This window comes from Amblyraja radiata, chromosome 24, assembly GCF_010909765.2.
Source record: "Amblyraja radiata isolate CabotCenter1 chromosome 24, sAmbRad1.1.pri, whole genome shotgun sequence".
In the NCBI taxonomy this organism is placed as follows: Eukaryota; Metazoa; Chordata; class Chondrichthyes; order Rajiformes; family Rajidae; genus Amblyraja; species Amblyraja radiata.
Window position 1 is genome coordinate 18,287,497 of NC_045979.1, and position 16,899 is coordinate 18,304,395.

General features: G+C 41.5%; 1 protein-coding gene across 1 annotated transcript in view; it reads right to left on the reverse strand.

Moving 5' to 3' along the window:
• Nucleotides 1-4,076: 4,076 nt before the first annotated feature.
• The window catches only part of LOC116986812 (protein FAM107B-like), a 28,052-nt gene continuing 15,229 nt past the window's right edge, over nucleotides 4,077-16,899 (reverse strand). Inside the window, exons 2-5 of the mRNA XM_033042531.1 lie at nucleotides 16,422-16,458; nucleotides 7,591-7,759; nucleotides 5,977-6,121; nucleotides 4,077-4,524 (exon numbers count right to left, since the gene is read on the reverse strand). Of these exons, the coding sequence (XP_032898422.1) occupies nucleotides 4,408-4,524; nucleotides 5,977-6,121; nucleotides 7,591-7,759; nucleotides 16,422-16,458 (468 nt within the window). The 3' untranslated portion in view covers nucleotides 4,077-4,407. The remainder of the gene's footprint in view (nucleotides 4,525-5,976; nucleotides 6,122-7,590; nucleotides 7,760-16,421; nucleotides 16,459-16,899) is intronic.

A 16,899-nucleotide genomic window follows, 5' to 3' on the forward strand; every position in this document is an offset into this window, starting at 1 on the left:
TGCATAAACTAAGACTGGACAACATGACTTCCTCAACTGAAAATATTACGTTTCATATCTATGAATTAGTAAAGCAGAACAGACAGGGATCAGCAGGCCTCAATATACAATTTAGGTCATACCCAACAGATGACCGTCTGTGTATAATAAGACATCTGTCGTTATACATGGAGAAAACGAAAATCATAAGAGGCAATGAGAAGGCACTTTTTGGTCAGCCACAAACAACCACACAAAAGAGTGCATGGACTCGTTTCCACGGCATGAAATCACAGAGCTTTAAAATCTTCACGTAGTCACTCACGTGACTCCGAAGTAAAATAGTAAGATTAAACGAGAACTTACCAGTTTGAAGTTTGATCTGTATTTTATGAGGAGTTACGATGAGGGATTACGTGCCCTCCGCTCCCACCCTTGATCATACACTCAACTGGTATCTCTTCTCTAATCTTACTATGTTTAGTCATTACAGTTATCTGTGATTTCACACCGCTGCTTTGAAGAATGGCACGCATGCGTCCTGGCGGGCTTCTTCACGTAATCCCTCATCGTAACTCCTCATAAAATACAGATCAAACTTCAAACTGGTAAGTTCTCGTTTAATCTTACTATTTTTGTACAGAGTACAAAACTGGCTTCTTGGAACTGACACTTATCGCCAAGAGGGGAAACACTGGGGAAAATGTTGTTCAGTTTGGTTTTTGAGTAGTATAACCTGTGCAGCACTTTGAACTGTATCAGGCAATGTCTGGCATTTAAGGAGCAAGTATGGATATATTGTAAGCTTTTGTCCCATATATCATTTGAGATTTGTTGACCCATCTCATCTTCCCATGCACACCTGTAAACCTCAGATGATGGGGTGTTGATGTTTTGAAGAACATTGTAAATGTAGGATATCAACTTCTCTGTATCTGCATGTCTATTCAAACACTCATCGAGTTTATCTGGACTTGCAGTGTTGTAGTCTTGCATGAATGTTTTCACATAGCCCCTAACCTGAAGATATCTGAAAAAATTATTCGTATTCAAATCGTGTTTCACCCGCAACTCTTGGAAGGAGGAAAAAGTCCCATTCCAATATAGGTCTCCCACAGTGTTGACGCCTTTGTTCTTCCATTGGGTGAACCGTGAAAACACCATCTAAAGTAGAGGGTTTAAAAGAGGGATTGTTTGCAATAGGAAGAAGGAGAGACTTGTCTCTCAATTTGAGACTGAACTTCAACTGTTTCCAGATACGAATAGTACCATGTATTATATGGTAATGATCATACATTGACTTATTCAGAGGTATTGGAGACAGGACAATCGAGCCTATGGAGAAAGGCAAGCAATCTTCTCTTTCCATTTTTAGCCAGTTGGCCTGTTGGTGTGAATCATCCAACCAGAAGATTATGGTTTTAATATTTGTTGCCTAGTAGTAAGAGAGGAAATTGGGTAAGGCTAGTCCTCCATTCTCTTTGAATTTGCACAGGTGTTGTTTATGTTTTTGGTGCCTTTGGTAGTCCCAAATGAAGATAGTAACAATGGAATCAATTTTTTTAAAGAAAGATTTGGGAATATATATTGGTACTGTCTGAAATAAATATAAAAGCTGCGGGAGAAAGATCATCTTTCAGGCATTCAATCTGCTGAGGAGGGAAATAGGCAGTGTTTTCCAAAATTGAAGAAAAGTATGAAGTTTTGTAATTAATGGACCAAAATTCGCTTTGAACAGGAGGGAATATTTCCTGGTAACGTAAACTCCGAGATATCTGAATTTGTCAGTAACAATTCTAAAAGGGAACTGTTAGAGCCGGGCGACGTCTTTTTTGTTTATTGGCATAATTTTGCTTTTACTCCAATTAATTCTGTAACCAGAGAAGGTGCCGAATTGGTCTATAATGGATAGTAAATTTGGGATACTAGTTTGGGGGTTAGTAATGTATAATAGTACATCGTCTGCATAAAGGGAAATTTTGTTCATAGTATGTCTAGTATTGTATCCATATATGCCTGGGTGGGACCTGATACTCTAAGCAAGTGGTTCTATGGCTAATGCAAATAGTATCGGGGAGAGAGCGCATCCTTGTCTATTGCCCCTGAATAAGTAAAATTTAGATGAAAGTATTTGATTGGTTAATATTCTGGCGCTCGTTTTATACATTTCTATCAGGTCTCCCCTCAATCTTTGGCATTCTAGAGAAAATAATCCAGGTTTGTCCAACCACTCCTTGTAGGTAGTACAGATAATTCTGGTAATTTCATAGCTACAGTTACCGAATCATAGACATACTCCGTGGAAACAGGCCCATCCACCCAACATACCCACGCCAACTAACATGTCCCATCTTCACTAGTCCCACCTGCCTGCATTTGGCCCACATCCCTCTAAACCTATCCTATCCACGTACTTGTCTAAATGTTTCTTAAATATTGTGATATTACCTGCCTCAACTATTCCCTCCAGCAGCTTGTTCCATATATCAACCATCCTTTGTGTAAAAATGTTGGTGCTCAGATTCCTCTGAAATCTTTCCCGCCCTCACCTTAAACCTATATAATCTGGTTTGCGATACCTTTGAGCTGGGTAAAAGACTCTGCATTTACCCTATCTATTCCTCTCATGATCTCGTACACCTCTAAAAGATCATCCCTCAGCCTCCTGTGCTCCAAGGGGTAAAGTCCTAGCCAGCTCAACCTCTCCCTATAGCTCAGGCCCTCGGGTCCAGGCAACAGCCTCGTAAATCTTTTCTGAACCCTTTCCACCTTAACGACATCTTTGCTATAACAGGGTGACCAGCACTGATATGAGCTTTACCTTAAAAAATATATCAAGATTTCTGTTTAATTAAATTTCACAGCTCTGATGATAAAAAGGACTCATGTCCTTCAAGGGATGGTGCATAACTCCAGTATCTCATCTAGCAAATTAATCACTATGCTATTGCACCTCTGAGTTATGGCGGTTCTGATGCATATCCTGACCGTTTTCACAATTAACCTTTGGTGGATCATAAGTGAAAATTAAGGCATATGTTATTGTTACACCCATGCCCGGATGAGATTGTGTTTACTGATACAAAGGAAATAAATAATGACATGAATAATCATTGAAGACCACATTGGAGGTAACAAATAATCTACAACTCTTTGCTTCAAGCAAAACAGTGAATGTTTTTCACTTTAGGCACATAGAAGGTATCAGGTAAACAAGTGGTTAGTGCACAGAGGAGTGAGATACTGAGTAAGGTTCCCATTTGCTACAATAATGTATTAGACTCCTAGCAGTTTCTGAACTTGTGTAACATAGTTGCATTCCTTGCCATTATTCTAAAAATTTGAAAGTTAGCAATGATTAGCATCCAAATGAGTCTGAGGAAGGGTTCTGACCCAAAACGTCACCTCTCCATGTCCTGCAGAGGTGCTGCCTGACCTGCTGTTACTCCAGCACTGTGTTCTACCAAAGATTCCAACATCTGCAATTCCTTGTGCCTCCAATTGAATCCAGTGCTGTCCCACTAGTAGATGATGGATTAAAACTACTCATGCTTATGTCGATGCCTGAAAACCAGAGGCATTTTTCATGTCAGTTTTACATTTGTAGTACACTATTGCTCTGTCAACATTTAACCACAGGTTGTCAAATATGTGATTTTCATGTGATTGGAATACAATACACAGAAACAAGCTAATAAAACAAAGTTATTTTAATTAGTTAAAAGCATTGTACAAACAGCTTTACTTCTTTGCTCCAATAAACCCATTCAGGATCTGGTCACATTCAGTTAACTACAGTATCTCTGCAAACAGTTATAAAATCATTGGGATATCGGGAAAGCGATATACAGTTGTTTAGTAACAGGTATCCTGACCTGTAGTAGATTATATCCCACGACAAAATGGTTTATGTCTGTCAAAAATGACTGAAACAAAATTTTAAATAGTCTACTGTTTAAGAAGGAACTGCAGATGCGGGAAAATCGAAGGTAGACAAAAATGCTGGATAAACTCAGCGGGTGAGGCAGCATCTATGGAACAAAGGAAATAGGCAAAGTTTCGGGGTTTAAAAGTCTGAAGAAAGGTTTCGACCCGAAACGTTACCTATTTCCTTCGCTCCATTGATGCTGCCTCACCCGCTGAGTTTATCCAGCATTTTTGTCTACTTTTAAATAGTCTACTGCTGTGGAGAAACATAGATGTAAAAAGTTGAGAACAACCAAATCGATAGATCAATTGCCAGATGATAAAAATGATTGATGTTCAATTTTGGGCACAGTTGTGTTTGAAGTGAAAAATGGGCCAAATGTTGACAGAGATCAGACCGTTCAACGTTGGAAGCGATAAGCTCCTTGTCTCCCATCACTCCATGGACTTGGATATATAGCACTGAGGCACACCACATGTTGATCGTCATTACATATTTGACTAGATCATCTGGCCATTCTCTGCACTTCCTTTCTTTGTTGTCCTCAATGTTTCTTTGATTTTGACAAACTCTGGCACGTTCTCTTGTTCTTCCAACTTTTGCTGTTTCTCCTCATACTGTCGATGAAAAGTGAAGCGATTTTCATCAACAATGTGAATTTTAAACAGTTTGAAAAAATAATATGCATAACTGCAACCCTTCTACCCTCTATGTAAGGGTGAATATGGTCTAATGAACAACAGAGACTGAAGGGAAGCCGTGTACAAGTAACTCAAAGTGGAGTTGGACCTTTTACTGATGGGGAGAAATAGTGTTGCTTTGCTGCGTGCTATCTAGTCAGCGGAAAGACTATACATGATTACAACCGAGCCATCCACAGTGCACAGATAATGTAGTGGACTAGTGTAGATGGGACGTGTTGGTCAGCGTGGGCAAGTTGGGCCAAAGGGCCCATTTCCAAGCTGTATGACTCAATGACTCTAGTTCATAGAAACATAGAAAATAGGTGGAGGAGTAGGCCATTCGGCCCTTCGAGCCTGCACCGCCATTCAATATGATCATGGCTGATCATCCAACTCAGTATCCCATCCCTGCCTTCTCTCCATACCCCGTGATCCCTTTAGCCACAAGGGCCACATCTAACTCCCTCTTAAATATAGCCAATGAACTGGCCTCAACTACCTTCTGTGGCAGGGAATTCCACAGATTCACCACTCTGTGTAAAAAATGATTGTCTCATCTCGGTCCTAAAAGACTTCCCTCTTATCCTTAAACTGTGACCCCCTAGTTCTGGACTTCCCCAACATCGGGAATAATCTTCCTGCATCTAGCCTGTAGTTCACTCCCTCTCCACTTTTAGTCATTGTTCTTTCTTATCAGTTTTATGGGATTTTGAAGCCATTTATTACTAGTATATTGAGTGATTTTATTTTGGTCTCATTTTCCAACTTGTGGACAAAACAAATTGAAGGATGTTTGTTAAGCTGAGGACAGATTGTACTGATTGTGCAGGGCAGATCATTTACCATCTAAATGCAGATTGTCCATTCTGATATGGGGCCATTGACAGTCCTGAGGTCATGAAATCCAATGCAGGAAAATTCAATAAAGCACCAGCATTAGATGGTCACAGGAAACATGAGCGTTAAGAAATGTTGGGCACAGCTTACTGAAAATGTTGCAATCTTTGCATCAATTTGGACACTTTCACTCAATAGTATTGATATAATCATGGAAACAAGTGGAAAACAATTCGGTGAACTTATTTTGTGCACATAGTTTAATAGCCAAAAATAGCAGCGTATACACAAGTGTAAATTGTCGTTGGTACTTCATTCATTTCTTAGTGAAAGATAATAGATTGCTAGGTTTACAATTAGGAAGCACTGTGGGATTGAAAGTGAAGCATGGTTTACCCCAGTTGAAAATGTATAAATGGATACACATATGTATCCACACCTGTGTCTTAGCAGTAACTTTTGTTGTATGAACTGTCATAGAAACTTTGAATAATTGAAACTGCATTATTGATTTTCGATTTGGTGAAATGATGCAGAGTCAAAATGTACCTGCTCCAGCTTCTGGTGTCTTTTGTTAAGTTCTTGCTCAAAATCGGTTTGGGGTCTCTGAGCTTTTTCCTGTTCCCTTAATAAATCATATTTTCTCTGTTCCATCACTCGCTGGAGTTCGGGTTTGTTCGGGAGTGCAAAGCCTCTGGGAGAGAGAATTAAAAAAGTTGTACTACTTTATATAGCAGTTTCTAAAATACTTTAATTGACCCTTAAAGTTTAAATTCAATGTTTGTGAAGTCAACTTTAAGTTACACACTGATGCTGCAAAGTTCTCGTTAGTTTTTTAAAAGGGACATTTACTATAATTGCTGAGAAATAAAATATAATTGACAGTTTATTTTTCAAGCATTGAAAACAAAGCCACATCCTGCTGTATTAGATGATACGAGATAGGTACTGTTGCCCTGCAATCAATCACTACCTTCCACACATGTCAAAATACCTCCAAAGCAAATGCCTCCAGTGTTAATTATTTTTTACTGTTATAAGCAACTGTGATGAGTTATAAGCAACATTTTCCTAGAATTTGATAAGTAGGGAATATTTTCTACCCAGGCATCAATGTTCACACTAAGTCGCAGATGCATTTCTTCATCAAAGTCCCAAAGTCCCAGCACTGGCATAACTTTAGAATAAGGGCTTCCCTTGCGTTCCTTGTGTGGACTTCCCATTGAATCCAACCAGACAGTAGAAATATCCAAACATTTCCACACTTTCAGACTGGGAAATTCTGCACACTGAGTCTGTGTGTACACCTCCATCGAAATGAATGAGAAGAAATTACTACATTTTAAGTAGAAACTTTTTTTTCCATTTAATCCCATTAGTTGTAGAGTTATAGAATGATAGAATTACCCAGTGTGGAAACATGCCTTTCTACCCAACTTGCCCGTTCTGGGATAGTCCCATTTGTCTGCATTTGGCCCATATTCCTTTAAACTCTTCCCATCCATGTATCTGTCCAAATGTCTTTTGAAGGTTGTAATTGTCTCAATTTCTATAGCCTCCTCTGGCAGCTGGTTCAAGGTACAGTCTACACTTTGAGTGGAAAGGTTGCCTCTGAGGTCTCTCCCTTCAAATAGAAATGGGGGCAGGACAAATCTTGACAAATGATAGGTGGATACAGGTGAGAGGGGTTCTTGATAGGCAGATGGTTGGACAAAGGCCAGAGATGAAACAACAAAAAGTGTGGGATCAGGATATAAGGATAGAAATATGAAATCTGAACCAGAGGAAAGAATATAGATGGAGGGTATGGGGGATAGGGTAAGGGGGGTGGAGGGGAGAGGAGGAGTGAGATATGAGCGTGCATCCACGTTGGGCTCAGGGAAGAGAGGAAGAAAGGGGGGGGGGGGGGTCAGAATGGTGGGGGGAGGTGCTCATTATAGGTTAGTTAGCTAAAATTGGAGAATTCTATGTTCAAATGTTATCAGTATTACCTAATTTAATGTTATCCACTGATTCCTGAAATCTCTGGCATTTGTGTAAACAATGGCAATGGAACTAAAGGCAATGGTTTTGTCTTTGCAATGTTTAACTGAGAAACATTCACAGAACAAAAATAAACATCACAGGTACAGTATACAAGATCAACCATTAAGTAAGACTCACCTCTTGTGGTTTAACACTAATTCACAATGAAGAGCCCGATAACTCTTGGAGTCTTTCACAGGATTATATAGCTTCCTGGGTCTAATGAGCTCAGTATTGCCATCTGGATGAGTTACATCAGCTTTCTTTAGTCCCAGTTCTGTTTCTTTATTACCACTCCAGGCATATCCTATAGTGAACAACTAGTATTATGCAGGTGTTGAGAACCAGTGTCGCGTACATGTTACTATTGAACATTGGTTGCGATAGTTTGTTTGAGGTAAAATCATTATACAGGTGGAAGACTGCGTATCAATTCTGTGTATCAATAATTAATTTAAGCAATTTAATTATTTGCTAAATTAAAATACAAGATAAAGAAACTCAACATCCGATGTATCAGAGAAAACAATCCAGTCCAGCCTCTGCCGTTGCCAGGACTCGAGGGCCAGAGCTACAGGGAGAGATTGAGCAGGCAAGGACTTTATTCCTTGGGGCACACAAGGATGAGGGGTGATCTTATAGGGGTGTATAAGATCATGAGGGGAATAGACAGAGTCTTTTACCCAGAGTAAGGGAATCAAGAACCAGAGCAGAAAGTTTTAAGGTAAGAGGAGAAAGATTTAATATGAACCTGAGGAACCTTTTTCACATAGAAGATGTTGAGTATGTGGAATGAGCTGTCAGAGGAGGTAGTTGAGGCAGGTACTGTAACAACACTTAAATGACATATACACAGGTATATGGATAGGAAAGGTTTAGAAGGATATGGGCCAAATGCACGCATGTGGGACTAATGTAGATGAGGCATCTTGGATGGCATGGGCAAGTTGGGCCAAAGGGCCTGTTTCCATGCAAATAACTCGATGATTCTCCTTAAGATCATTAATTGTGCATACCAGTACATTGAGTGTACAAAGAAAGCACTGCTTTTGGCTATTCTGATTGCCAAAGGTCTCAGCCTAGTGTCTATCCTCAAAATATATTATGCTGATGTTGTCCGTTTGACAACATAACTTTTGACTCAAACAGAGAAGAATTAAAATAAGAAAACTAAACTGAGGTCCCTATAAATCTGAAACAAAATTGCTGGGAACGCTTCAGAAAAGAGGAAAAACATGCGAGTGCAGGCGTGAGCCTATGAAGACATGTACACGCACGCACATATAAACACATGCAGACACGCAGAGCTGAAGAAAGGGATAAGTTTTATAAATTGCTTTAGTTATAATCAGGGAATGTTTTAATTATAGATGTGACATTATTAGTAACATTTTAGTGACATGTATAAAATCACGAGAGGAATAGATCGGGTAGACGCACAGAGTCTCTTGCCCAGAGTAGGGGAATTGAGAACCAGAGGACATAGGTAAAGGGGGAAATATTTAAGAGGAATCTGAGGAGTAACTTTTCACTCAAAGGGTGGTGTGTGGATAGACCAAGCTGCCAGGGGAGGTAGGTGAAGCAGGGATTATTGCAACGTTAAGAAACAATTAGACAGTTACATAGATAGTATAGGTTTAGAGGGATATAGGCCAAACGCAGGCAGGTGTGACTAGTGTAGACAGGACATGTTGGTCGGTGTTACCAAATTGGGCCGAAGGGCCTGTTTCTGTGCTGTATAACTCTATCACTCTCCTTGCCATCCATAGATCCCTGAAAGTAGCTGCACAAACAGATAGAGTAGTAAATAAGGCATATGGTATGCTTGCCTTCAATGGTTAGAGCATTGAGTACAAGAGTCAGGTAGCCAATATGCACTTTGTAGGACTTTGGTTGGACCGCGCTTGGAGTATTGTGTGTTGTTCTGATCCCCCATTGCAAGAAGAATTGGGCGGCTTAGGATAGAGGGCAGAAGAGGTCTGAAGAAAGGTTTCGACCCGTGACATGACCAATCTTTTTTCTCCAGAGATGCTGCCTGACCCGTTGAGTTACTCCAGCACTTTGTGTCTATCTTTGGTACAAACCAGCATCTGCAGTTCTCTGTTTCTGCTTACCAGAACACTACCTGGATTAGTGGGCATTTGCTGTGAGGAGATATTGTTCAGACTTGGATTGTTTTCTCTGGGACATCGGAGGTTGAGGAGAGACCTGACAGAAGTGTATAAAATTATGAGAGACATTGATAGGGTAGAAGTCAGAACCTATTTCCCAGGGTGGAAATGTCTAGGACTAGAGGGCAAAGCTTTAAGGGGAGAGGGTCAAAGTAAAGAGGAAATGTGCAGGGCAGGTATTTTACACAGAGAGTGGAGGGTGCCCGGGACATGCTGCCAGGGGCGGTGGTGGTGGAGGCAGATCTGATAGTGCCATTGAAGAGGCTTTTGGATAGGCACATGGAGGGAATGGAGGTTGACATTTGGTTCATGAGAGATATCAGTTTACTCAGGAAATAATGTGCCTGTGCTCTAGATTGCAATAGTTAATTTGCCCTTAAAATTGTGCACAGAAAATATGAAATGTTTTAAAGAGGTAGTATTTCCATAAATTAAAAATAAATATTTATGTTAACAGAAAACATAACACAAATTCATCTGAGATTATTTCTGTGCATTGAAAAAGAATCCTAGTTAAATTGCTACAATGAACTGCTCACAAACTGGCTGAAGTCCCAGACATGATATCAGAAAACAATGATTTCTCTCTTTATTTGAGATGAATTTTGAAAGTGGAAAATTGAAATGAAATATCTTGGACCTTATAGGAGAACGCTTTGTTCAGGAAATTGGATAAGCATAAAACTCAAAGGTATCCTGTGGACTTCTGTGCCTAGCCATGTCCATTCATGTGAAATATAAATTAAAACTGCAAAAATACCTCAATGGAGTCTTTCAACACTTATTGAAAAGGATTGAAATTATTCAATTTACCTTTTACTTGTTTTAAAATGTTACACATCAACTTTGTTTATTGTACAGCACTCTCTACTTGCTTCTGAATATTATTTTGAAATTAATTGGTGGAGATGTGTTATTTTCTGAGGTGTTGGTGGAGTTTGCCATTACCCAAAGAACTTTACACTATCAAATTATTAAATCTGCCCACAATAACACCATGAAAAATAAAGATACAGGTTTCAATTCGTACGAAATGTATTAGAGTAATCTGGGTTTTTTGCTGTTATGACATTTCTTTTTTAGGTTTAGGTTTAGATCTTTTTATTGTCACATTTACCAAGGTACAGTGAAAAGCTATGTTTTGCATTTTATTCAATCATATTAAATAATATTATACATAAATGCAATTAAGTCAAACTCAAGTACAGTGGATAGAGCAAAGATAAAGATACAGAATATTGTAGAATGCAGAATATTGTACAGTGCAGAATATTCTCAGTATTGTAGTGCACCAGTTCCATAGACAGAGTCAGATGTCTGCAATGGGGCAGAAGTGAATTGGGCAGTATTGGGCAGAATTGGGCTTATCGAAGGACTGTTCAGAAGCCTGATAACTGAGGGGACGAAGATGGTTCTAAGTCCAGTGGTGCACGCATTCAAAGTTTCAATTCACAGAAATTCACATCCTGTCAGAACTGAACGAGGAGGAGGACACAAATGCAGGCTCAGACACAGGGCAGATCAGTCTTCGGCGTTTAATCGGTCCAAGTCAGTACACAGGTAGGCAAAACAGAGGCAACAGTACCATATAGGAGCAGGCAAGAACCAGTGGTCGAAAATACAGGCAAAGGTCGAGATCACAAGGTCACAAGATTTCGAGAGCTGGAACGAGGTGATACCAAGTAACATACACCACGAACTGGCAATGGGAACTAAAACACAAAAGGCTTAAATACAGACTAGCAGGGGATAACGAGACACAGGTGAAACACATCAGGGCGTGGCCAACAGACTAGCAGGGGATAACGAGACACAGGTGAAACACATCAGGGCATGGCCAACAATCACATGAGGGTAAACGACCTGACAGGAAATGGGACCTGAAACAAGAGGAGATGTGAGACACCAAAATAAAACAAGAATGCAAACTCTAATACTAAAAACCAATAAGAAACAGAAACTAGATCAAACGCGAGACCTGACAGTACCCCCCCCTCCACGGCCGGCTCCTGACGGCCCAGGATCTTCAGGATGTTGGCGCCGATAGTCCCTGATAAGTTCCGGGTCGCATATGTTGCGAGCTGGCACCCAAGACCGCTCCTCAGGTCCATACCCCTCCCAATCCACAAGATACTGACAACCACGACCACGCCGGCGCATCCCCAGCAACCGGCTGACCGTAAACACTGGACCCCCATCAAGGAACCGGGGGGGCGGAGGGGGTGTGGAGGCTGGGACCAGAGGACTCTCCTTAAATGGCTTCAGACGGGAGACATGGAAAGTAGGGTGGACCCTCATGGCACGGGGGAGTTTGAGACGAACCGCCACAGGATTGATGACCTTCGATATGGGGAAAGGACCAACAAAACGAGGAGCCAGCTTCCGGGATTCCACCCTCAGCGGTAAGTCTCGAGTGGAGAGCCACACCCTTTGACCAGGCGAGTATACTGGAGCCGGCGTTCTTCCACGGTCAGCCATCCTCTTGTAACGCGCAGAACTGCGCAACAGCATCTGACGAGCCCCATTCCAAACCTTGCGACAGCGACGGACGAGAGCCTGAGCGGAGGGCACACTGGACTCCTTCTCCACAGCAGGGAACAATGGCGGTTGATAACCATAGGCACACTGGAATGGAGAGAGACCAGAGGATGAGCAAGGAAGTGTGTTGTGTGCATACTCCACCCAAATAAGGTGTTTGCTCCAAGTTGAAGGGTTCTGTGCCACCAAGCACCGCAGTCCTGTCTCCAATTCCTGGTTAAGGCGTTCAGTCTGTCCATTGGATTCCGGGTGATAACCAGATGTAAGGCTGACCGTGGCGTCCAACAGAGAACAAAACTCCTTCCAAAACCTGGACACGAACTGAGGCCCCCGGTCAGACACAATGTCTCTGGGAAATCCATGAATGCGAAAAACATGAGACAGCATGACCTCTGCCGTCTTCTTGGCGGAGGGAAGCTTGTGTAACGCAATGAAATGGACCATCTTAGAAAATCTGTCCACTACAGTCATGACTGAGGTGTTACCTTCAGAAGAGGGCAAGCCCGTGACAAAGTCCATGGAGATGTCTGACCAGAGGCGTGAGGGGACAGGCAGCGGATTCAGGAGGCCAAAGGCGGCCCGACGGGAGGTCTTGTTCTGAGCACAAATACTGCAGGCGGCGACGTACTCCTTAATCCCCCTCTCCATGGAAGGCCACCAAAACCGCTGTTTGGCCACAAACAGGGTTCGGCGGACACCGGGATGACAGGAGATCCGAGACTTATGAGCCCAGTGAATCACCTGTGAACGAAGAGACTCGGGAACAAACAGACGATTAGAAGGACACCCTAGCGGAGACTGAACACCAGCAGTTGCCTCGGAAACTCTCTTCTCAATCTCCCAAGTAACCGCCCCAACAAAACAGGAAGCAGGCAGAATGGGAGTTGAAACCTTAGGGGATGGGTCAGGATCAAACTGTCTGGAGAGAGCATCAGGTTTGCCATTCTTGGCACCAGGGCGGTAAGACAGTACAAAATCAAATCGATTAAAGAAGAGAGCCCACCTTGCTTGGCGCGAGTTGAGGCGTTTGGCTGACTTGATGTATTCCAGGTTTTTGTGGTCTGTCCAAACTAGAAACGGCTGCTTGGTACCCTCCAACCAATGTCTCCATTCCTCCAAGGCTGTTTTAACCGCTAACAGTTCACGGTTACCCACATCGTAATTTCTCTCAGCAGGAGAAAGCTTCTTTGAGAGGAAAGCGCAGGGATGTAATCGACCATCTGTGGGGGATTTCTGTGAGAGTACGGCCCCGATGCCCACACCCGAGGCGTCCACCTCAACCACGAACTGGAGTGACGGGTCAGGGTGAACCAGGATGGGGGCTGAGGAGAAGCTCCTCTTGAGTCTCATAAATGCAGTTTCTGCTTGAGAGGACCAAGAGAAAGGCACGTGGGGTGAGGTAAGAGCATGGAGTGGTGCAGCAGTGACACTAAAGTTCCGGATAAACTTCCTATAAAAATTAGCAAACCCAAGGAACCCCTGAAGTCCATTGTTGGCCAGTTCGTAATGTCAGAACTGAACGAGGAGGAGGACACAAATGCAGGCTCAGACACAGGGCAGATCAGTCTTCGGCGTTTAATCGGTCCAAGTCAGTACACAGGTAGGCAAAACAGAGGCAACAGTACCATATAGGAGCAGGCAAGAACCAGTGGTCGAAAATACAGGCAAAGGTCGAGATCACAAGATTTCGAGAGCTGGAACGAGGTGATACCAAGTAGCATACACCACGAACTGGCAATGGGAACTCCTTCTTCTTCTTCTATGTGGTGTTTTTTGGCGGTTGGCAAACAACTTTTTTGGTGCATTACCGCCACCAACTGGTATGGAGTGTGGATCAAACAACACCATTACATATACTAATAACCTATATCCTTCCGAACAAATTGGTTACCCTAAGAAAATGCAACAGGATTTGATAGCACTTATATGAACTTCCTTGCAAAATATCTACCAAATCAAATTGTATTCTTTCTTTTCTGAACTGCTCACTCATCCGTTCTCTCTCCTCCTCATACCTCTCACAATGTACAATGACATGCTCTATTGTCTCTTCTTGCCCACAGTATTCACATCTACCTGTATTATGCTTGCCTATTATAAAAAGTGTACTGTTCAGACCAGTGTGTCCAAATCTAATTCTTGAGATTACTGTCTCCTCTTTTCTGTTTTTTCCTGCACATCTCATTTCTCCCACTTTCCTCTGGACTCTGTAGAACCACCGTCCTTTCCGCTCTTCATCCCATTGCTTTTGCCATCTTTCCTTCAGTCTTTGCTTAATAATGTCTTTGATTTCAGTTTTACCTATGTTAATACTTAAATCAATTTTACTTCTTTTTGCTACCTCTTTTGCTACCTTATCTGCCATTTCGTTTCCTCTAATGCCAATGTGTGCTGGTACCCATAAAAATATGACTGTAAGCCCCATCATTTGAATTCTGAATAGTGTTTGTTGTATTTCAATCAAAATGTCTGGTCTACTGTCTGAATGGCTGTGCTGTAAACTCTTTATTGCTAAACCTGAATCTGAGCAAATAACTGTCCTTAAAGGCCTAGTATCGTCGACCCACTGTACCGCTAACAATATTGCAATCATTTCACCTGTGTATACTGAGACCTCATTATTGATCCTCTTCCCTACTTTGATGTGAAATTCTGGTACAATAAATGCTACTCCTACTTTATCTACTGAATCTTTTGATGCATCTGTATAAATTTGGACAAAACTGTAGTATCTGTCAATGTATTCCTGTATGATGACTGAATTATACCTACGTTGTTTATCCTTGTTTTCCTGTTCTAATGTTGTAAAGTCTACTGTTGCATCTGGAAGTATCCAAGGTGGAATTGAAGGTAATGGAACTGTTGGAACCACATTTAATTGTGCTATGCCGATTTGTACTGCTCTCTGGGTCACTGTCCATCCAAAACTTTTTGTTTCCCTTCTCTCCTTTTCCCAGCATGGTTTGACAGTAACTTGTGCTGGGTGTTCTTGACTGTGGCCCTGTAGGTTAATCCAGTAATTTAATGAAAGCTGTATCCTTCTCATCTCTAGAGGCATCTCCCCCATTTCAACCTGTAATGCTGCTGTTGGAGTTGTTTTTATTGCACCTGTACATATTCTCAATGCCTGATATTGAATGTTGTCTATTTTCTTAAGAGAAGTACTTGATGCAGACCCATACACCACACAACCATAATCTAACACAGATCTAATTAACCCATTGTATATAGCCTTCAGGCAATGGGAACTAAAACACAAAAGGCTTAAATACAGACTAGCAGGGGATAACGAGACACAGGTGAAACACATCAGGGCTTGGCCAACAGACTAGCAGGGGATAACGAGACACAGGTGAAACACATCAGGGCATGGCCAACAATCACATGAGGGTAAACGACCTGACAGGAAATGGGACCTGAAACAAGAGGAGATGTGAGACACCAAAATAAAACAAGAATGCAAACTCTAATACTAAAAACCAATAAGAAACAGAAACTAGATCAAATGCGAGACCTGACACATCCAGTCATCACCATTCATTCAGGGATTTGCATGACATGTCGTTCTAAGTACTCTGCTATATTCTGTCAGTCAAAGTGAGACTGCTATCATATGCAGAAACTATAGATTATCAGAGAATGGGTGTTACTAAACTGGGACTGCAAGCCTTTATATTTGCAAGCATTAGGAAATAAATGATCTCAATATTAGGGGGTAACTATGTCAACATACCTACATAACTGCACATTACCCTGCCATGCACACATGCCTCATTACCAAAATATTGTCACCTATTTTCTCTGGGCAACAATCATTACAGAGAATGATGTTACTGAACAGGCAACGGATTCAAAAATGGTGAATGTGTGACAAGTGATGTTGGCAGGAGCAAGAGATTTAATGTCTTGAGCTGTATTTTTGCTTTGGTGCAAAATTTAAACAGGGATTGTACCTGCTCCAAAGCATTTTTTTTTGTTGCATAAAATGCCTGAGCATTCATTGGAAAGCTGGGTTGGACAACATTGAGAATTTGCAATTGTCAGTTTTGAAGATGTGACCAAAAAGATTGATGAGGGCAGAGCTGTAGATGTTGTGTACATGGACTTCAGTAAGGCCCTAGTGCGTGCGTGAGGATGGTGTTAGTGTGCGGGGATCGCTGGTCGGTGCAGATTCGTGGGCTGAAGGGCCTGTTCACGCGCTGTATCTCTAAACTAAACTAAACTAAAACAAACTTTTTGTAAACATGAATTGTTGCTTACCAGATCTTGCCCTGTCTCTCATGCCTCGGAACCCAGTCTGTAGAGGTGGACAAACAAGAGGAGGACAAGTAATTAGACTGATTAAAATAGTTAACTATATCTCAGAGCTGCTGCTTATATCTTCTGGGAAGCTTTCATGTCATCAAAGTATTGTTGAATTTTGCATTCGAGATACCTCTTGGGTACATTTTTAATTCTCAAGAATCAAGAGTGTTTAATTGCTATATGTATTGACAACAAAATAATGAGATTCTTACCTGCAGCAGGTCTGCAAATACGATACACATAGATAATATGTAATAAACAAAAAATCTAGTTTAAAAACATTGTGCTCATTGGTAAGGCTCATCCAAAAAAATGGCTATAAATCTGTATCATGAACGTGGCCAGTTTCTACTGTTAAAATCCAGTTTGCTTCTGTTTGCAATTGATTGAGAAAGTTCTTTAAATTATTTATTTTAGGTCGACACCCACTAAT